Genomic DNA, 22337 nt, shown 5'->3' with positions numbered 1-22337 from the left:
GTTTCTTTGGGACTGAACAGATGCGGGACTGGGTGAGACAGAAATTTCCGTCTACATACAATTTTCCAAATATTATTTTCATTATTTTTTCCTATTCAATAAATTGGTGCACAGATGTGGAACAAGTATATAAATGCAGGCAAAACACCCATACACATAAAACTTTTTTGAACACAGCTAAATTGTTTTTCTTTTGTTTTCCTTCCCTACCCTCCACTGCTAGACACTGATTTCAAGGTCTACCACCAAGCTACATCCCCAACCCTCAAGGAGAACACTTAAGAAGAAAAGGGAGGCACCCAATTTCAGGGTTCTCTCTACATGGAACAGTTACTGTACTTCTCAACTAAATGGAGGAGGGAGAAAGGGAGGGGAAAAGAAAAAGGAGGAGAAGGGAGGAGAAAGGAAGGAAAAAGGATAGATGTGGGGAGGGAAAGAGGAAGTCAAAGGAGGGAGGAGGAGGAAAGAGGAAAGGGAGGGGGAGGAGTTAAGAGAAAGGGGAATGAGGGAAGGGGAATGAGGGAAGTGGAAGGGAGCAGGACAAGTTAGGAGAGGAAGGAAAAGGGGCAGAAGGGTGAAGGGAGAGGCAAGAAGGAGGGAAACAAATAATTTTCCAACATCTTCAATAATCCAGACTAATATTGGTAAAATATATTTTAATAAGGCAGTGTCTATGACAAAAAATAATTCATCGTTCAGTATCTTAGAATATTCTAAAAGGTACTCTTGCCGGGCTAGAGAGATGGCTCAGAGGTTAAGAGCACTGGCTGCTCTTCCAGAGGTCCTGAGTTCAATTCCCAGCAACCACATGGTGGCTCACAACCATCTATAGTAGGATCTGATGCTTTCTTCTGTCATAAAGGCATACATGTAGGTAGAGTAGAGTACTCATATTCATAAATCTAAGGGAAAAAAAGGTATTTCTGACAGGCAATGTGGCACACAGCTGCAACCCCAGTACCTGGGACATGGAAACAGGAAATAAAACATTAGAAGGTGTGGCACTATAAACCTTGTCAAAAGCCCATGACTAGGAGGGAGAGCACAGGCCACAGCTGGAACACACTGTCATGTCAGACGTCAAGCTGTCAATCTGCCTTCTACATACTTATGCTTATACCTATAGGTGTACCTTGCTCTCAACTGTGGTCAGAAAAGCTGCTATTTGCAGTGGGCAATGATTACTGCAGAGACTCCTGTCTAGTCCAGTTTCAGGTAGACCTAACCACAAGTGCTTAGCTGGAATGATCTTCATTAACCTCCCCATCTAAGGCTTTGAGAAGGACAGGGGAAAGAAGGTAAGAGCTGGTGGATGAGGAGAGGGCTGGGAGATGCTGACTTCTGGACATGAGGTGGCTGTTACACACATCAACTCTTGGCACCTACGGTTACCTGTACTGGGCCTGCGCAAGATCAAGCCAGTCAAAACTCCTGCACGAGGGGAAAGAGGCTGCTAGCAGCTGATGGCTGCTGAGGGAGGGCTTGCCTTTGCAGATACAGTCGCTGGCCCCAGTGGATGGCCTCACAACCACGCACATACAGGTAATACTGACTGGACTGGGGGCGGGGCGGGGGGATGCGCTAATAATATACCAGTAAAAGAAAGACATTAAGTTGGGAGGGTAATGGGGTCAGAGGCACCAGGAGGAGTTTGAAGGTAATGGTGATGGATATAATCAAAACACATTGTACAAATCTATAAAATTTCCAAATAATAAATTGTTAAATATCAGGAAAAAAGAAAATGTGAAGCCGGTCTGGACTATAAAAATAGTCTTGAATTTAAAAAGACAAAAGACAGATAGACAGATAGAGATAAAGAGAAAGACAAATAGAGACAGGATAAGATTTTTTTAAAAAAAGGATTCATTGTACCTGTGGAATCATAAAAATATGTTAGGGGTGGAAGTATAGCTCACTGGTGGCACCTGTGTAGCTCATATGAGGTTAACCATGGGGTGCAGGAGAGCCTCAAGGGCAGGACCTAAGTAGAAAAAAATAATTCCTAACTACACACATTAACTACTCCTGAATTATGGTGTTAAATCTCAAATGTTCTCTGGTCATAAAAATAATTACAACTATGAAAGAAAACTACAATCACTAATCTCACAATTTCCCGAGTAGTGTTCTCTCATGCTAACGCTCATTCCTGACAGAGTGCGAGCTCTCCTACCTTCCTTCCCAGAGGGACGCCTGGCCGGAGAGCTCAAAAGAAATGTCATCACTCACCACTAGAACTTTCACAGAAACTCTGTGAGGCACAGGCAGGGGCCTTCGCAAGCTGCTGGGACGCTTCCTCTGAACCCAGCTGCTTGGCTTCGGCCACTTTGGCATCTATGGTCACTGAGCTGTCTTTCTCTTGAAGCTGGGGCTGGGGCATCTGCTGGTCGGGTCTGGGACGCTGTGGAGAGTCTTCCTCGACAGCGTCCTTTGCTGTGGTCTCTGCTTTCACATCTCCATCACACTCGGCATCCTTTTCCTCCAGAGCGGTAACTCTATTCTCAGCACACGGTTCCACCTCTGGAGCCACATCCTCCCAGGACTGGGAATCTGAGCATTTCTCCACTCCCCCCAAAGGTTCACTGGGAACATCAGCTCTTGGTGAGGGCTCCTTCACGTCAACGATAACAACACTGGAGTCCTCGGACGTGGCTTCCTCCCAGGTTTCTGGCTCTTTATGCTCTAACTCCTGGTCGAGCACTGCTGGCAGCTTCTGGGGGGAGTCAACACTAATCATACTGGTTTCAACTTCCATAGCTTCTGGGCATTCTTCTTTGGGGGGTTCCTTCTGAAGACACAATGCCTGGGACTGAGTTTCAGTCAGAGACAGGTGCAGTGGGATACTCTCCATCATTTCCGCCTTGGGCTCCTCTCCGTGACTTCCACAGGGCGTCTCAGGGACTTCTTCTACCTCAGATCCCGAAAACCCCTCCTCTGGATGCTGTTCTTTAATTTCCACAGCTTCCTCCTGATCTAAGACACTAGAAAGGGCCTCGGACCGAGTAGCAGGAGACGGAACAGCCTGGCTCCCGGAATCACAAGTGAGATCAATACAAACATCTTCAGCGGCAGTCTCTTCTCTGCCTTTCCTACTAGCAGCTAAAACATCAGCATCACCTCTGTTCTCTGTGTCACCCACGTCTGTTTGGCCATCATTCTGACTCAGTTCTAGCTGGCCATCTTGTGCTGGATTCATCAGGATATTATCACCTTCGGCAGGAAGTTTAGCATTGGTAACTGGAGACAGTGGCTCAGTGTCGTCAATCTGTGTGTTCTCTCCGTCTCCCTGGATCCTGGGAGAACCCAAGCTCTCCACCCTTGAGGACTGGCTATACTCACTTGCAGAAAGAATCAGTTTGCAAGAGTCCCCTGTCAGGGAGAGCCCAAGGTCGGCAGTGAAATTCTTTGGTTCACTCTCTGAAGTCTTCGAACACTCAACAGTCAAAGATGAGCTGTGCAGATTGCCGTCTTTCTTCTCATCACCTGACCGCTCTTCCAGACTTGGTGAGGGAATGAAAATGTCCTAAGGAAGGATCAAAACGTCAAGCCATCAGCGGTCCATATCGTGTTTCCTTTATATCTAACCTTTAGATTCACCTACATTTCTAAATCAATTATTCAGAAAGTAAAGACCTCTAGCTAGGGCTGTAATTCCAGAACTTCAAACCCTACAACCTGTCTTTCAACTACATGAGTCATTCTGTTCAGTGTCTTATAAAAATCTCTGGCAAAAATAAGCATAATCTAAAACAAAAGCCGAAAAGTACTAGTTTATTAAGCACAAGAATATTCAAACTTAACTTCACCACCAAGCTGCCAAAGTCATGTCATTCACATAGAATGGACCCCGATATGTTTACAGAAACATCTCCAATCTCATGAAGTAGGACCTGATACTCATTCTGCTTCACAGGGCCACTATGGACAGTCATAAGGCAGGTGTTAAAATGCAAAGACATAAGAGCATTGTAATTAGACACAGAGAAATGTAACTAAGACTACAATGAAATGCCACTAGATGCCACAAAAATGGCTAAGTTCTAAAACCTCACAAACCAAGTACCAACGACTGCGTGGAACAACTGTAAATCCTCATGCATGCTGGGAAGAAAGCAAACAGCACAGACACGGTAACGCAGCCCTCCTAAAGTTAAACATACACTTACATACGACTCCAAATTCCTCGTGTGGGCTGTGATGTCTGACTAGCTCAGCTGGCAGAGTGCTTGTCTAACATACACAAAGGCGGCCCATGACTTTAATGCCAGCCCTCCCCAGGTAGAGACAGGAGAATCTCTGTGAGTTTTGAGGTCTACATAGGAAGTTCCAGAACAGCCAGGACTACATAGAGAAGCCCTACCTCATAAAAAAAAAAAAAAAAAAAAAAAAACACCACTACCAAAAAAAGTAAAACCTAGATAAAGCCTAGGCACCATGGAACATGTAGTAATCCCAGAGGTTGGGAGGCAGAGGTGAACACACTGCTGTAAATTCTAGGCCAGCTTATCTACACAGTGAGTCCCAGGCCATCCAGGGCTACAAAGGGGCCCCTATCTTAATATGCACAGGCACACAGTAGTCTGAGGCATGCACCTTTAATCTCAGCTCAGGGAAGGAAAAGACAACTGGATCTCTATGAGTTCAAGGCCAGACTACTCTACATAGTGAGATCCAGGCCAGCCAGACCATATAGTAAGAACTTGTCTCAAAAAACAAAAATATAGTGTGTGTGTGTGTGTGTGTGTGTGTGTGTGTGTGTGTGTGTGCGCGTGTGTGTACACGTATGCACAGAGCACTCTCCTAACATAAACACTATCTGGAGGCCAGAGGACGACTTTTGAGAATCAAGTCTCTCTTTCCACTGCTGTTCCTTTGTTCTGCAGATCAACTCAGGCTCTCAGGCTTTTGGAGCAAATACCCACCAACCCCCAAGCATCCTGCTGCCCCAATGCTGTTTTTCTTTTTTCTTTCTTGAAGGGGTGGGGGTAGGGTGAGGGGAAAACAGGAACTCCTTATAGCCGGGCTGACCTTGAATGCCTGCTCTTCCTGCCTTTACCACCCCCGTGCTGTAATTATGGGTATGTGTCTTCATGCTTGCTTTAAATTAACCTATTTCTTTCCTTCTTTCTTTCTCTTTCCTTCTTCCTTCCTCCCTTCCTCCTTCCTTTCATTTTTCCAGACAGAGTTTCTCTGTGTAACAGCCCTAGCTGTCCTGGAACTCACTCTATAGACCAGACTGGCCTCAAAAACCCACCTGCCTCTGCCTCCCTAGTGCTGTAACTAAAGGCGTGTGCCACCACCACCTGGTCTCTTTATTTTTTAATTTGTTACTAGTGTTGCTATTGTTGGTTGTGCTGTGGTGAGTGTCTGAACACATAGTATGTGCATATGAGCACAGGTACCACATCACAACTCGCAGGAGTCAACGCTGTCTTTCTACCTTTAAGAATGACATAGGAATTTTATACATAATAAAAAAACAGAGGTAACATTTAAATTAGAATGGAAGATTCAACATCTATTTTAATTATTTCTGAAACCCAGCTAAGCAATGGTAAAAGCATGTTTTTCCCTAACATGCACAATTCTCAAGGAAAAGAGAACTATACACACACACACACACACACACACACACACACACACACACATATACTCTGAAAGAATGGCAATCCACTTGGTAGACAAGTGAAAGGTAATTACAAGGCCAAATAAGAGAAAGGCAAAAGCTTATCAGAGTAATACCAGCACACCATGCCATGCCCCCACCCTGAAAAGAACTTACTTGGACTTGGCAGTAGCACCAGATAATCCTAAGAGTGATGTAAGGGAGCTGCTACAACAGGAGGACCAGGAGGACGGCTGCCTGGAAGTCTGTGTAAGAAGCAGTTCAACTCCCATATCCTCTTCCCTGCCCCCCTCTACCCTGAGAAAATGAAGACAATGCCCCGGACTGGAGGACAGGAAGCCCAGGCATGAGAGCCCTATCCTGAAGACAGAGGGATTACAGGACTCTGCAGACTAAGTGGAGCCTCTCCCTGGGTCGCATCACCTTCACCCCAAACCTTCCTTCTCTAAAGACCTGCTATACACCGACAACAGACCCTGTACCCAGCGGGCAGTGGGTTAGATTTTTCTGGGGAATGGGATCACCCCACGATGATCAGGATCCCTACGCTGGGATACTCCTGATAGAGTATCCAGCAGATTAATTACATGCAGCGAGGGCCAGAAGTCCCAACTATCACCTCAGGACTACTAATCCAGAGTTCTGGCTTTTCACTCTTAAATAGCAGCAAATAAGGAAAATCTCTTATTTAAAAGATAACAAGGATCAGAGATGGAGAGATGGCTCAGCAGTTAAGAGCACTGCCTAAAACCAGGCAGTGGTGGCGCACGCCTTTAATCCCAGCACTTGGGAGGCAGAAGCAGGTGGATCTCTGTGAGTTCGAGGCCAGCCTGATCTACAGAGCGAGCTCCAAGACAGACTCCAAAGCTACAGAGAAACCCTGTCTCAAAAGGAGAGAGAGAGAGAGAGAGAGAGAGAGAGAGAGAGAGAGAGAGAGAGAGAGCGCACTGGCTGCTCCTCCAGAGGACCTGAGTTTAATAATTCCCACCTCACAACTGTCTGTAACTGCAGTTGCAGGGGATTTGACACCTTCATATAGACATACATACAGTCAAAACAACAATGCATATACAATAAAAATAAATAAATAAATCATTAAAAAAAAAAAAGACAGCAACAGTCAGTAAGATGCTCAGTAGGCACAGTGGTCTGATAGGAATGGCAGCCCCGTACTCTCCATTTAAATGCTTAGTTGCCAAGGAGTGGCACTACTTGAAAAGAGTAGAAGAATTAGGAGGTGTGGCCTTGGAGGAAGTGTGTCACTGGGGGTAGAAGCTGAGGCTTTAATCAGGTTTTAAAAGCCCAGGACTAGAGAGGTGGCTCAGAGGTTGAGAACACTGGCTGTTCTTCCGGCTGCTCTGGTTCAGTTCTCAGCACCCACACGGCAGCTCACAACTGTCTGTAACTACAAGATCTGACACCCTCACACAGACATACATGCAGACAAAACATCAGTGCACATAAGATAAAAAATTATTAAAAAAAAAAAAAAAAAGCCCACGCCAAGCCCAGAATCTCTCTTCTCTCTCTCTCCTACCTCTCTTTTTTTCGCTCTCTGCAGAACAGGATCTGCAGATCAGGATGCTGCTCTCAGTTACTGCTCCAGTGTCTGCCTGCATGTTCCCCAGCATGGTGATAAAGGACAAGCCCCCGATTAAACACACTCTCTTATAATAGTAGCCATGTTCACAGCATCTCTTCACAGCAATAGAACAGTAACTAAGAAGGTAAAGGCACTTGCTTCTCAAGTATGTTGACTGAGTTTGGTTCCTGTCCCACAAGAAAGAACCAATACATTCAAGTTGTCCTCTGACCTCCACATATGTACTAGGCCATACACATGAGCATGCATGTACAAACACACACATGAGCAAACACATACACACAAATACATCAAATGAATTGAATGTAAAAAACATTAAAACAAGTTGGGGATGCCAGGTAGTAATGGCACATGCCTTTAATCTCAGTACTAGGGAGGCAGAGGCAGGCGGTTCTCTGTAAATTCGAGGCCAGCCTGGTCTACAAGAGCTAGTTCCAAGACAGTCTCCAAAGCTACAGAGAAACCCTGTCTCAAAAAAATCAGGAAAAAAAAAAAAAAAAACAAGTTAGGGACATAGTTCAGCTGGAAGAGTTTGTGTCTAACATGCACATAATACACAAAGTCTTGGGTTCCAACCATATTATTACTAAAGATACTCAACAAGCTGAGTGTTAGTGGCGGATGCTTTTAATCCCAGCAGTCAGGAGGCAGAGACAGGTTAGAGTTTGAGGCCAGCCTGGACTACATAGTGAGTTCCAGAACAGCCAGAGTTATATAGTGAGAACCTGTCTCAAAACAAACAAGCAATGAAAAGAACCACTCCACAAAACCATGTAACTGAGCACTGCCCGAAATCCCACCACTCAGGTGGTAGAGGTAGGAAGATCCGAGCTCCATGTCGTCCTCAGTTACACAGTGAGTAGTTTGCCACGTGACCCCACCTCAAAAAACATGTGATGCTGCGTGACCCCGCCTCAAAAGCATGTGATGCCGCGTGACCCCGCCTCAAAAACATGTGATGCCATGTGACTCCACCTCAAAAACATGTGATGCCATGTGACTCCACCTCAAAAACATGTGGTGCCACGTGACTCCGCCTCAAAAACATGAAAAAAGGAAACAGAATTGGTCTTTGGTATAACCTATTAGTAAGCACATATATTTCATTCAGGCCTACAGTCTGGCTCCCCAACACTAAACAAGCATGGAATGGTGACATCTTTCGAAGGCTAGGAGACCAAGAGTAGGCGAGTACAAGGTTAGCCTGGGTTACAAAGCTGACTCTGATGCTCAGGGGCAGAGCACTCATTTGCACAGCATGCTCGAGGCCATGGCTCGGTCCTAGCACGTAAATAAACACATTATTAGAGCCTACTTAGAACAGTGACTCTTCTGGAGAAGAAAAACTTTCAAAACAATTATTATCATTAAAGAGAAATACACACATAAAACAAGACAAAAATTATTCAGAGGGAAAAAAAGACTGCAAGAATTAAAAACAAAAGCATAGAAATTAGTAACTTCGAAGACTAAAATAGATGACGCCCAGCAACTACACCCACAGTTTACATAAAAGAAATAAAACATATCCTCACACAAGTGTGTACATCAACCTTCATGGCAGCATGATTCACAGAGATAAAAAGAGAAAAACCCCAATGTTTGTCAACTGAACGAAAAAGTAAATGTCTTATACACACAACAGGATCAGTCTCAATGAGACCGACTGAAGTTCTGCTCCATGCAGTGACATCACGCTATCACAGTTAGCTTCAGCTGTCAACCTGATACAACCCAGGGACGTCTAGGGTGGGGATTACAGGCACTGGGACAAGAGAGAATCCTGCAGGATTACAATTCAAAAAAAAAAGGTCACAGGGTCCAAAGCAAAATCAGTTTGCCTTACACTACTCAATAAAAGCACCAGAAACACAAAATCAGGAGTGCAATGCCTTAAAATTGTCAAGTATCACCAATCATTTATAACTCCGTAAGAGAGTAGATAAAAGGCTCTAAGAAAATGTCCCCAACCAGCATGAGGAACTAGACCAGCAGTTCTCAACCTGTGGGTCACGGCCCCTTTGGGGGGGGGGGTCACACAACCCTTTCACATGGCCCCATATCCGATACCCTATATATCATATATTTACATTACAATTTATAACAATAACAAAATTACAATTTTGTTTTGTTTTGTTCTCCAAGACAAGATTTCTTTGTATAGCCTTGGCTGTCCTGAAACTAACTCTGTAGATCTGGCTGGCCTCAAATCAGAGATCTGTCTGCCTCTGCCTCCTGAGTACTGGATTAAAGGCATGTACCACCACCCCAAACACAAAATTACAATTACTAATTAGCAACAAAAATAATTTTTTTAAATATTTATTTATTTATTATGTATACAATATTTTGTCTGTGTGTCTGTCTGCAGGCCAGAAGAGGGCATCAGATATCAGTTCAGATGGTTGTGAGCCACCATGTGGTTGCTGGGAATTGAACTCAGGACCTTTGGAAGAGCAGTAATGCTCTTAACCACTGAGCCATCTCTCCAGCCCCAACAAAAATAATTTTATAGTTGGGGGTCAGCACAACATGATGTTGTACTACAGTGTCACAGCACTAGGATGGCTGAGAACCACTGAACTTGACCAAAGAAGCCAGCAAGCAAAGGTGGGAAGCAGATAAACTGTAAAAATGATGCCCAAAGTCACCCTCTGACCTCCACACACACATGCAATAACATGCATGCCACGTATACATGCACACACAATCACATACTTTTTGTTTTTCAAAACATAGTTTTTCTGTGTAGTTCTGGCTGTCCTGGAACTCACTCTGTAGACCAGGCTGGTCTCAAACTCACAGAGATCTGCCTACTCTGCTTCCTGAGTGCTGGGATTAAAGGTGTGTGCCACCACTGGATGGCTCAGTCATTAAAGGACAGATTAATAACCAAAAAATAGAATACTTTCTTTAAAGACTGGTCTAGATATGTTGGTCAGTGACAAAGCACTTGCCTGGAGTCTGAGTGTGGTGTTCTGAATAGGAAGGAATGGGCCCCACAGACTCTGTGTTTGAATGCTTGGACCATAGGGAGTTACAATATTAGAAGGTGTGTGGCCTTGATGGAGTAGGTGTGGCCTCGTTAGCAGAAGTATGTCACTGTGGAGGCAGGCTTCTCCCATATCATGCCCAGTGTCAGTCTCTCTCTGCCTGCAGATTAAGACATAGAACTCTCAGCTCCCTGGGCACCATGTCTGCCTGCACACCTCCATGTCCCACCACAATAATGGACAAATCCTCTGAACTGTAAGCCAGCCCATTAAGTATTTTACATAGTCATGGTGTCTCTTCACAGCCATAGCAACCCCAAGAACTATGCACCCTTAGGTTCAAATCCCTGAATCACAAAGTAAGGAGGAGGGAAGCTCTGAGTTTGAGGCCAGTCTGGTCTACAAAGCAAGTTCCAGGAAGTCAGGGCTATCACACAGAGAAACCCTGCCTCGAAGAAAAAAAAAAAAGTAAGGAGGGAAGCACAAGTGTGAGGAGACTGAACCTCTGCCTACAACACTCACATGAGAGAACTCCGGCTGTGACGGGATGGGCAGCGAGCCCGGAGTGCAGACAGGTGTGCTCTGAGACACGGGGGTTGATACGCGGGGTGACGCAGCAGGCTGACATGGGAGGAGCGGCTTTTCTATCTCCAACGCTTCATCATCCTGAAGCTTCTGCAAAGTCTCTGCTCCTTCTCCAGGCATCACTGACACATCCATGGGCTCATCTGATTCCACACAGGAAAAATGATTAAGAAATTATCACTCATCAATACAACAGCAATTATGCTACAGAAACTTCCATTCCTAAAGCACAGTGTCCTAGTTTTCAAAAACTGACATGCTAGTGGGTTGTGTCCCACCAATCCTGTCCCGTGCATATGCATGTGCACACATATGGAGCGCAGGAGACAACTTTCAGGAGCTGGGTCTCTCCTCCCACTATGGGCTTCAGGGACAACACTCAGACTGCCAGGCTTTCCAGTCAAGCATTTTTAACCATCTCACGAGGACACATCTATTTTTAAATATAGACTAAATGGTGTTTCATCTGAGGACACCCACCCCACTGCAGCACGGATTCTAATTGGTCTTAATAAATAAAACCTGGAATCAGAAGTGCTGGAAGAGCAGGGAGGTAGAGCAGTTCTTAGTAGAACTAGAGAGTTCTTACTTCTACCAATGCTCAGACCAAAGGGGCGATCCTGTCTCCACCAACCTTCAGACTGCTGCTGTCTCTACAAAACCCCAGACTGCATTTGAGCTCCTGTCTCCACCTCCCTAGTGTTGGGATTAAAGGCGTGTGATTCCAAGTGCTGGGATCACCTTTGTGTGAGCTGTTTCTTTTTTAGACAGATTCACTCTCATGTAGCACACGGTGGCTTTGAACTCACAGAGATCCATCTGCCTCTGTCTCCTGAATGTTGGGATTAAAGGTGTGTGCCACCACTGCCTGGTCTCTCTGGCTAACTGGTGGTTTAGCTCTGCAGGCTGATCTTCAGGCAAGCTTTGTTAGATTACAAACAAAGCATCACTACACCCGGCCCATACGAAATGGAAATCACATCATCTCCTCTAAACCCTCCCTGCTTGGAAGCTCATTCTCACACCTGTAGGAATAGTCAGATTAATTTTTTCATGTGTTTGTATATGTGGTGTGCATGTGTATGAATTTCTACACGTATGTAGATACAAGCACATGTGCACAAGTTGCGGGGGGGGGGGGTCTGTGGAGGATCAAGGTTGATATCAAAATCTTACTTGACTTTGCCTAGTACTGCTAACCAGCTTAGCTCCATGGATCCCATCTCTACCTTCTGAAACTAGATTAACCAGTAGGCCACCATGCTCTCCCAGCATTTACATGGGTTCTAAGGATCCCACCAACTCAAGCAAGCACTTTGACTGCTGAGCCACCTCCCCAACACTTAATGCCACCTAATTTAACTATTACACCGGCCCCAGGCCGGAAAGGCAATGAATTTGTTCATCACCAAGTCAGTTATCTAGTGTATGAAGTTATAGTTGCAGTATGTACTGCTAAGCGCAGAGATTGACACCAGAACAGATTCAGAATTACCCACACCAATCAACACTGATTTTAGCTCAGAACCAAGACACTGATCCCAACACAAACTGCTCAAGGGAAACACACAGAGAGGACACAAAACACCGTTCCTGGGGCTGAGAAGATGATTCAAAGGTTAAGGGCACAAGTTACTGCTCTTCCATAGGACCGAGGTTTGAGTCCCAGCACTCACATGGCAGCTCACAGTCATCTGCAACTCCAATTCCAGGGGACCCAATACACTATCCTGGCCTTAGAGGATGCCAGGCACACAAGTGGTTCACAAACATACATGCAGGCAAAACACCCATATGCATATAGAATCTAAAGAACATAGTGTCTGCATAATATTCTACCTACCTTAAGGCTACCAAGCCCATCATCAGAACCAGCCTGTTTAGTTCGTCAGGCTTTTGACCCTGAACCGACAACTGATCCCAGCCACACCGGTCATAAACCACTTTCTCATCTAGTTTGTCCTGGTCTACAATCATGTCACCTCCTGCCTACAACCCAAATTCAGTGCCACCCTGGCGGCCTGCTCATCCTTACATGCCAGTCTGATGAGATTTTAGGGTCCAGTGCTACAGACTTTGATTTAGATGACAAAACAAACAAATCTAAAGAGCATTAGAAACTTCACAAACATGTATGCACATATTAAGCAAATGTGTTCAATACAGCTGACGCAATTTTACACAGAAAAGAAAAAAGAAAACTAAATCAGATATATAAAGATGCCAACTGCATAAAAATACTCTTTTGTATATATAGAAAACCTTTGAAAAACACATCCAAATACTAACTATGATTAAATCTGGACTGTGGGCCCTCAGATGATTCTTTCATTTTCTTCACTTTAATATACTTTTCCAAATTTTCTACAGTGAGCACTGATTAAACAAGGAGAAGATTTTTATACAATCCTTTTTCATATGTTCACATTACAGATAGAAGAAATTAAGACGCTAACCTAATAATAATCTAAGTAGGGTTTTGTAGAAAGAAAGATAATCACCACCAATCACACAAACAGTCAGAATGCTGTTGCTCTGCCCGGGTTTCACCAATGACACAAACAGTCAGAATGCTGTTGCTCTGCCCGGGTTTCACCAATGACACAAACAGTCAGAATGCTGTTGGTCTGCCCGGGTTTCTACAACCAAGAAAACAGACAAGCAGAGAAGGAAGGAACAGAGGCTAAGCCACCCGTGGAGTACTTCTCAACACTCACAGGGTCAGCATCACAGACAGCAGGCTGTCACAGGAGTATGTCAGGTAAAAACAAAAGTTTCAGAGGCAAGTGCCTGAGCTCAGACCCTAACTGCATTACTAGTTATGAAGTCTGTGACTCCATGTTCTCACGGGCAACATGGGGATAAAACCAACTGCTACTTAGAATTTTTATGCAGATTCTTGGGGGGGGGGGGGGCAGAAATATCTGGAGTAAATGATAGTATCTGGCATAAGCTAAGTGTTTAATTAATAATGTGAACCTCTGCAGCCTTATCTGTTTGTGAATAAAAAGAGCGCCAAGTACGGTGTTACAAAGGAAAGTCTAGTACTCAGGAGGGGAAGGAGAGGATCTCTACCCGAAGGGCAGACTGGGCCACATAGCAAGACCTCTATCTCAAGTGCAAAATAAAACAGAGGAAAAAACAGAATTAACAGACATTTAGCCAATAAGTGGGCTGGGGATCTAGGCTGATGACAGAGTGCTTGCTTACCATGCTCGAAGCCCAAGATCAGATACCCAGCGCCACCCAAATCACAGCATGAAGGCACGCATCTACAATTCCAACACTCAGGAGGTAAAAGCAGGGGATTCAAAGTGCAAGGGCATGCTCAGCTACAGAGGGAATTTGAGGAGAGCCTGGGATACATGAGACCATCTCTGGGGGTGGGGAATACTAAGTACTCAAAAGGGAAAGCAAGTTAAAACTGTTATCACCTCCTTCAAGCCACCCTTTGATTATTTTAATCAAAGCAAAATTAAAAAGCCCAAGAAACAACTGTCGGTTTTTCTTTCACTAGAAACAGGTTAGCAGGTTACTGGAAGGTACTAGATAATTAATTAATAACCAATCCAGTACTTCCCCACACTTACTTTTTGGGTTCAATTTTAAAAACATAAAAATTCTTACCAGAGCATTTGTCAAAATCAAAATAGTGGAAAAAATCTTAGAAGGATCTATGTTTAAAAGTCAAAGAACTATAAGTGTGGTTTATCCTAGGCCATGTCCCGGGAAACTAGGGACAGAGTCTCAGGAACAGTGTGGCAAAGGACAAAGAAGCGCGCACCAGGGAGGCAGAACACTGCCCCTCTCCTGGGCTAAGATGAACACACACGTCACAACAGCTCACCTTTTCTCCCTCCTTGCTCTGTGGGACTGCTAGGAACGATAAAAGGGGTAGGTCGGAAAGCATCAGGGGAAGGAGCAACAAGATCTGAGGAATTCCTTTATATAAAGAGAGAATCACAGGTTATTTGACTGCGGCCAAGCATTTGACATTTGCTTCGACTTTTTAATAAAAATATCAAACTCACATATTTAACAGCACATATACTTAATAGAACAGCATTTCTCCTGAACAGCAACCTAAGACTCAGACAGTTCTCAAACACTAAGTTCTTTCAAGATTAAGGGCAAAATGGACAACTAGACACAAGGACATCATGATTAAGAAACAGGACAACCAAAAGCTGAAAACTAATTCACAGAACTGAGACATAAAAATTTCTACTTCATTTTTACACAATATGAAGAGTGTGCACATTTTTATTTAAAACCAAAAGCAAGCACAAAAAACAAAAAGCAAACGTCTTTGCCCTAGCTACTGCTGACTGTTAACAACCTACTCTCTCTTCTCTACTGCTAAGTGACAGAAATGCTAGAAATCGGAGGCACGAATGATTGGCCCTGATGCATTACATTTCTGAATGACAAGGCATTTCACCGCCTAGGGAAGCCTTCAGCGTCCACCATAAAGCCTCCAACTGGAGCACGCATGTACATACTTTAAGAGTTCACTAAGTTCTTGCCCCAAAACTCCTAAGGCCTGGATACTAGCTTTTAGCTTTGAAAGGAATTCTGGTCTGTGAGGTACCATGGCTCTCCAGGTTGTTTCAGTTTACTTACGTGGAAAGACTGTCCTGAACAAGGGGCCTCTGACCAGACAGCTGCAGGAGCTGCAGGGTGGTGGCGGGCGTGGAAACCGGAGAACACCCACCTTCCTCCCTTGAAGGAGTAGAACAACCATCAGAAGCTAGTGGGGGAGAAAAGTTAGAGTTGTGTTTACTTCTCAGACTGACATCACTGGTAGGAAACTACTAAGTGCTACAAATACAGTGATACCCAGTGTGCTACACCTCAGGGGACAGAAGTCCTTCTGGTGGCAGCCCAGCCCAATGGAACATCACCAAATGCACACGGGAGTCAATAGAAACCCCACCCCACACCCCGTTTCAGGTTTCTTTAATAAAGAATTGGTTAAAAGAGCTCCTGATCTTTTCTACTATAATCTAAGCTTAGAGACGGTAATGGTTAGAAACACACTTCTGCGCATGTTTGTGAAGTATGAATCAGACATTCTATCATTGTCAGGAGAAAAATAATCCTAAAAACTGGTACCAAGAATTGGGGCCTAGCCTGTCATGAACCTGGCTTGTGGATTCCAGGTCTTTGGAGGTGATTTACATGAGAAATGTGTAAGAGTTTGCAGATGTAGAGCCCTGGGAACTGTGCTTAGCAGGCCATTCTAGGTGAGAGTCTAAGAAGACCAAAACGCAGAAAAAAAGTGAAGATAGGAGAAGCCTGGCTCTCACTCAAAGTTAGGGAAACAAGGACTCTACTGGGAATGGAGTCACCAGTGATATATTCTAGAACTATGAACCACTTGTGATATATTCCAGAACTCAACGATGAACACTTGTGATATATTCTAGAATTCAATGATGAGCCACTTGTGATATATTCTAGAATTCAATGATGAGCCACTTGTGATCTATTCTAGAACTCAACAATGAACCACTTGTGATATATTCCAGAGCTCAACTATAAGCCAGCAATGATATATTCTGGCAAAGATCTGGCTGCACTGTACCCATGTCCTAAGAACTTGAGGCTGAATTCATAAGTAATGGAATAGCTGGATGTCGTGACACATGCCTTTACTCTCAGCACTTGAGAGGCAGAGGCAGGTGGATCTCTGTAAATTCAAGACCTGCCTGGTCTACAGAGTGAGTTCCAGGGCAGCCAGAGCTACAATGTTAAGAACCTGACTCTAGGGAAGTAAAAAAATGTAATGAATGGACTAATTTGCCTGACAGAAGAAGCTGCACTGCACGTCAGGAAAGCTCTCTGCTCGTGGTCCCCATTCAGTAAGAACACAAAGACATGAAAAATGTGCAAGGATTTAAGGTTGTAGACAGAGTACAGGGAAAATATCTGTAACATTTAAATCTGTAACATTAAAGAGAAACCTCTTCGTGCTTTTCAATGGGGACAACAGCAGGCAAAACCCCACCCACTCATTTGAAAGGAAAAGTCTAAACTGACAATGCCATCACATGGGTTCCCCGCAGAAAATAGCTACCTAGGGACATGTTTTTCCAAGGGCACCCTCAAAGACAGTGGTTGCTGCAACTGTGATCTGAGAGGGACAGGCTAAATCTGAAGCCGGCAGAACTGGGAATATCATCCACATGGTACTGTTTTTGTAGGCATGAAAGATGGAAAAGCAAGAGGGTCACTGAATCTAGCACCAAAGTTTCAGAAAGCTGCTGAGTCCAGGCAATGTGTGGAGGGTTAAGATTCCCTGCAACAAGGCTCTCCAAGACCATGCATGAAGCTGGGAAGGAGAAACCTAAGTTGCAATAGAGAACCCAGGAATGTTTGAGAAGCCAAAACATAGGACATCTGCCAAGAAAAGCTACAGCGGAGCTAACCAAAGGGAGAGGTCACCTACACTGAAGGCATCAGAGCAGAGGGAGGGAGCAGCCAAGACTGTTAGAGCCCAGACAACATCACAAACCCAATCACATGGAGCTGTGGGTTTGGTGTCTGCCCTGCGGGCTCTTAGTCGTGCATTGCCCCCATCCCTCTTTTTGGACTGGGAACATTGGCTTTCCTTTATTTAGTTATTTATTTAGTTATTTATTTATTTATTTATTTTTGCTTTCTAGGGGCTGTGGTTAGGAGATACAGTCTCAGATGCATTAGACTTTCAAACAATATTGGGGTTAAGGACTATGGGGACTTTTGAAAAACTAAACACAGTTGCAATATGAGATGAAAATGAGATTTTTAGAGGCTAGGGCAAAATGTTATGATCTAAAAAGATGTGTTGGTGTCAAGCTGAAAAAAGGGTGGAGCTGTCATGCTTAATTTTGTCAACTTGGCTGCATTTAGAATCACCATGGAAACACACCTCTGAGTGTGTCTATGAGGGTATTTCCAGAAAGGCTTAGCTGAGGAGGAAGCACCCTCTCTGAACGTATATATGTATGCAGTCAATCCCATGGGAATCCAGCTCTGCTTCCTGAGCATGGACACTGTGACCAGTTTCTCTCTGCCCTATAGCCATAAGCCCCCTGACATGGGGGCTAAAACTCGAAACTTGTGAGACCAAAAAAATAAAATAAACTCGTTTTTAAGAAGCTACTCATCTATCTATTAATTTCTGTGTATGTTTGCATGCCTCTAGGAACCCATAAAGGCCAGAAGAAAGCAACAGATCCCTGGAACTGGGCTTACAACAGATGGGGAGGGGCTATGTGGGTGCTGGGAACTGACCCTTTGCAAGAACAGTCTTAACCACTGAGCCATCTCTCCAGCCCCAAACCTTCCTTCTTTCAGCTCTTTTTGTCAGATTTTTTGGTCACAGAATGATAAAAATAACTACTATAGAGAGGAAAAGCCAGAATCCTTATACCTCTGCTTGGCTGCTCTTCTTTCTCGTGATGCTTCTACAATAAAACAGCAAGCGAGCCTTTTATTCCAAGGTCTACCTAAGGTGAAGGAAAGCTCATGCCATGATGCAGATGGGAGAAGTCAAAACAATGCGCATGACACCTGATGGTATGAATGCAGCAATTTTCATGATTAGAACCTAAGCCTCCTCAAAGGAGACAGAAACTACTAAGTACTATTTCTAAAGTCTATGAGCAGCCATAGTGACTGACGATACTAAGTTTGCTACTGGCCCTTTCACTTAGATGGAGACTATCAGCTTAGACTGAATATCAACTGCACGATCGATCCTGCACTGTAAAGAAATGCTTTAAATACACCCTGATAGCTCCAGTGGGTGCCTGCTGATGTCTTACACACCAAGCACAACACAAAATACAAGGGACACAGCCTTCTTCCCTCCTCGCTTCTCACTGAAGCATTCTTACTTCCTGAGACTATGGAATGGGGCTGAAGACTACAGGAGTGAGAAGCAAATTCCTTTCTACACTCTAAACTTTGGGGCCCTTCTTCTAGATCTTAATTTGTCTTTTGCGGCAAATAACAAATAGATAAGTAAACTGCTACCCAAATGTGTAAGAAAAACATAGTAAATGTGACAGAAGAAATGGCAACTCTATCCATAAAACCAAGTTAACTAGATTCACTACTATTTTTAATACCTGTTTCTAAAAGGGTGAAATTTACATAAAAAATTGACTAGTTAATGTTCTCTGAAAGTCCTCCTCACTAGCTAGGAATATATTTTTCTTCCATATTATACCTATGAAAAAGTACTTCTTAAACAGTAGTCTAAGAACTAAAATGAAAACTTAGGACGGAGAGGAAGATCAGCCAGCCAGCCAGCCTACCTGCTTTACTCTGATCAAACAAGTCTTCCTGAGTTGACGAGACCTCGGGCTCCAAGGAGGTCTGGACCTGCAGCTCCCCTTCTAGCAGCTCGTGGGCAGGCACCCGCTCCTTTGTTTCTACAGCTGCAACAGGAGCTTGAGGACTGGAAGGCAGATCTTCCGACCTACGAGACCCACACCGCCAAGGATGAGGACTGCTAGTTCAAAGTTCCCTCTTCCAAAAGAAAAGTTTCAATCTAACAATTTTAAAGTTTCTAAGAGCTCTGACCTCCATGCCCTAATGAAAGTGAAGAAGAGTCCTCGGGCATTCGAAGCCTTTCTCCAGCGCCCCCTTTCACCAGCCATACCTCTTTTCAGCTTTGTCTGCTCCAACACTTGTGACAAGTGATTGAGAATTGCTACAAATGTCTTTATCCAGAACTGATCTGGCTTTTCTCTTCACTGGCGCCACAAATATATTATCTATTGCCTGTTGACGGTTTCCAGGATTCCTTACTCACTGCCCAACCAGGGAAGACTCACATTTTTGGCCCTTTCCCAGAGACTTTTACTTCTTATACTATTACCAAGAAAAAATGGGAAAGCAAGACTAACAGGAAAGCCAGGCCTGTGGGTCATACCTGTAATCCTAGTGTTTCAAAGGCAGAAATGGAAGGATTGTGAGTTCAAGGCCAACCTGAGCTACAAAGTAAGTCTGAAGACTACAGAGTAAGGCCTGTTTTAATAATAATAATAATAATTTAACTAAAATAAAAGCTTTCTAAAGAAAAGTCTTATTTGAGCATAGTGGGACATACACCTACAATCCTAGCACCAAAAAAATTGAGACAGGGGAATTCTTTCAAACTCAAAGCCAGACTGGGCTATATAGAAAAACACTGTTTCAATAGAAAACAAAAAAACCTAAGAAGTTATGACAATCACCTTTGCTGAGGCCCCCACACCCAATTTTCTATAGAAGAAAACAAGAAACAGACACTGCATGGTCCTCTCCCTTCAGGCTGACAGCGTTCCAGTTCACCGCTGCCACCAGCCAGTCTAGTATAGTTCTGAGTACAACAATCACCACAAACTGAACAGAGTGTATATCCCATTCCTACCGAGCTAAGAGGCAGGAACACTTGGATCTAGCTATGCCATAAATTAACAGAATGCCATAAATTAACAGAAAGATAATACTTAACAACCCAAACAAGAATACTAACAGGTTTCCAATATAATACTTATCTATGTTTTTTATCTTTTTTTTCTGCTTTGGTTTGCTTTTTTTTTTTTCCTTTTGGTTTTTGAGTTTTTCAGACAGTACAGCCCCAGCTGTCTTAGAACTAGCTCTGTAAACCAGGTTGGCCTCAAACTCAAAGAGATCTGCCTGCCTCTGCCTCCCAAGTGCTGGAATTAAAGGCACGTCTGTCTGACTCATTTAAGTCTCTATTAGCCCCAGAGATGCAAAAAAGATCTCCTACAAATAGATAGTGACTATGACTACCCAGACAGAGCGTCAACCAAAGATTAAGGATTATAGTTACAGAAGAAATAATATACCTTTGTAATAGGCCTGAATTAGAATGCAACCCATATTTATAAATAATCAGTATTTTTATTGGACAAAAACAAGATGACAAATATACAAACTATGAGTGAGAATCAGCAATTTCTAATACTGTTTCTATACCCAAAGTAAAATTCCTATAGCCCCACAGTAAAATCGCAAAGAGATCTTTAGAGAGTACGGCTTACCTTGCAGGTGGTAGATTTTGTTCATCTACCACATGGATACCTTTATCAGGCTGTTCTGTAACAGGGAGGTCTTTGCTGAGTTCTACCATGGAGGTACCGTCAGTGGACTGTTCTTCACACTGAACTGCTTAATGGATAGGAAGAAAAAAAGATACAAAGCAGATATTTAACTTTTCAAAATATTTGAGGCAGCTCCAAATGATTCTCAAAAATCTTAATAGAAATGAGTCTAACTTTAAAATACCAATAGTTAGATAAAGAGGGACAATACCCCAATTAGACATCATCCACTGCCAAATAAAACCCCAATGTCAGAAATGGTTCCAGAGACCTCCCAAACATCACAGTCTACTGCCAATACTATCGTTGTGCCATAGAATCTGAGGATAAGACCCTGTCACTGAAGACACCACACACTTGAGTCACAGAACGTGGAAAATTCGAGCTAGTTCTCAACTAGAAGCTGCATGCCTACTGGCTGGTACTTGTGGTGCTAGAAGGTGCTAGAAGGTGCTATGCAGGCTACTAAAGGAAGAAAGCAATCCTCAGTATCACCAAGCCATGACCCTGTCACAACAAAAACTGGCCTAGGAAGTTATGCCTAATGCCTAGTGGTATAAATGTTATGGAAGTAACCAACTAATTTTTTTAAATTGTATTCAAGGCCCATTTCATGAGACAGAACCCATATTTGACACTGTCAATGAAACCAAAAACCTGAAGCTAGACAGGTAGGTCATGGGCCATTGGGGAAAAATCTATTTCTGTCACTCTGCTATATGACCACAGCAATAAAATGACTCCTAATGACATCAATGCATCACTCTGTCTTCAAGGAAGCCTCGTCTACTAGCGCATGGCCATTAGCAGAGTAATCCACAATTGGAATTCTCAGTCCTAAACGGGATGTCTATATCACATTTCTCCCTTCAAGGCTCAGGAATCCATATAGAAGAGCGGGTAAAAAGTTGTAAGAGCCAGAGATGGAAACCATGTTTTACAAACACAACACGAAAAACATATAGGAGCTCACAGGGGCTGCAAGAACATACATACACAAGATCTGTACAAACTCAAACCAGACAAAATCTTAGCATGGAAGGAGAAGTTCCATCCCTAGGGAGTTATAGGAGAGCGAAAGTCAGCTTTCTTAATAGCATGACCCTTAGTACATAAACCAATCTCCAGGGCAGGCCAAGAAGAGTTAAAGTGGACTGCACAGGTTTTTGGTTTTGTTCAAAAAGAGGGAAGAAAGGAGAGAGCATGAAGTTGGGTGGGTAGGGTAGGATCTGGGAGGAGCTGGGTAAATATTCTCAAAGAATAAAAATGTAACTTAAATATGTAAATGTACATACATATACAAAGATACAGATACTGACACACACACACACACACACACACACACACACACCTGGAAAAATGGTTCAGAGGTTAAGAGTGCTTGCTGCTCTTTCAGGGGATCAGAGTTCAATCCCCAGCACCCA

General features: G+C 43.7%; 1 protein-coding gene across 4 annotated transcripts in view; it reads right to left on the bottom strand.

Moving 5' to 3' along the window:
• Tp53bp1 (tumor protein p53 binding protein 1) overlaps nucleotides 1-22337 on the bottom strand; it is a 68354-nt gene that overhangs the window by 33107 nt on the left and 12910 nt on the right. For 3 of the 4 annotated variants that reach the window (XM_048459699.3, XM_048459702.3, XM_048459701.3), the window contains exons 7-12: nucleotides 20854-20980; nucleotides 19117-19280; nucleotides 15434-15560; nucleotides 14658-14752; nucleotides 10748-10953; nucleotides 2233-3526 (exon numbers count right to left, since the gene is read on the bottom strand). In XM_048459699.3, the coding sequence (XP_048315656.3) occupies nucleotides 2233-3526; nucleotides 10748-10953; nucleotides 14658-14752; nucleotides 15434-15560; nucleotides 19117-19280; nucleotides 20854-20980 (2013 nt within the window). The remainder of the gene's footprint in view (nucleotides 1-2232; nucleotides 3527-10747; nucleotides 10954-14657; nucleotides 14753-15433; nucleotides 15561-19116; nucleotides 19281-20853; nucleotides 20981-22337) is intronic. The other variant, XM_048459700.3, reaches the window with a different exon arrangement.

The sequence above is a fragment of the Myodes glareolus genome, chromosome 10 (assembly GCF_982192425.1).
Source record: "Myodes glareolus chromosome 10, mMyoGla1.1, whole genome shotgun sequence".
Lineage (NCBI taxonomy): Eukaryota > Metazoa > Chordata > Mammalia > Rodentia > Cricetidae > Myodes > Myodes glareolus.
Note: the sequence above shows the minus strand (reverse complement) of the source record. Positions and strands in the feature narration are given on the sequence as shown.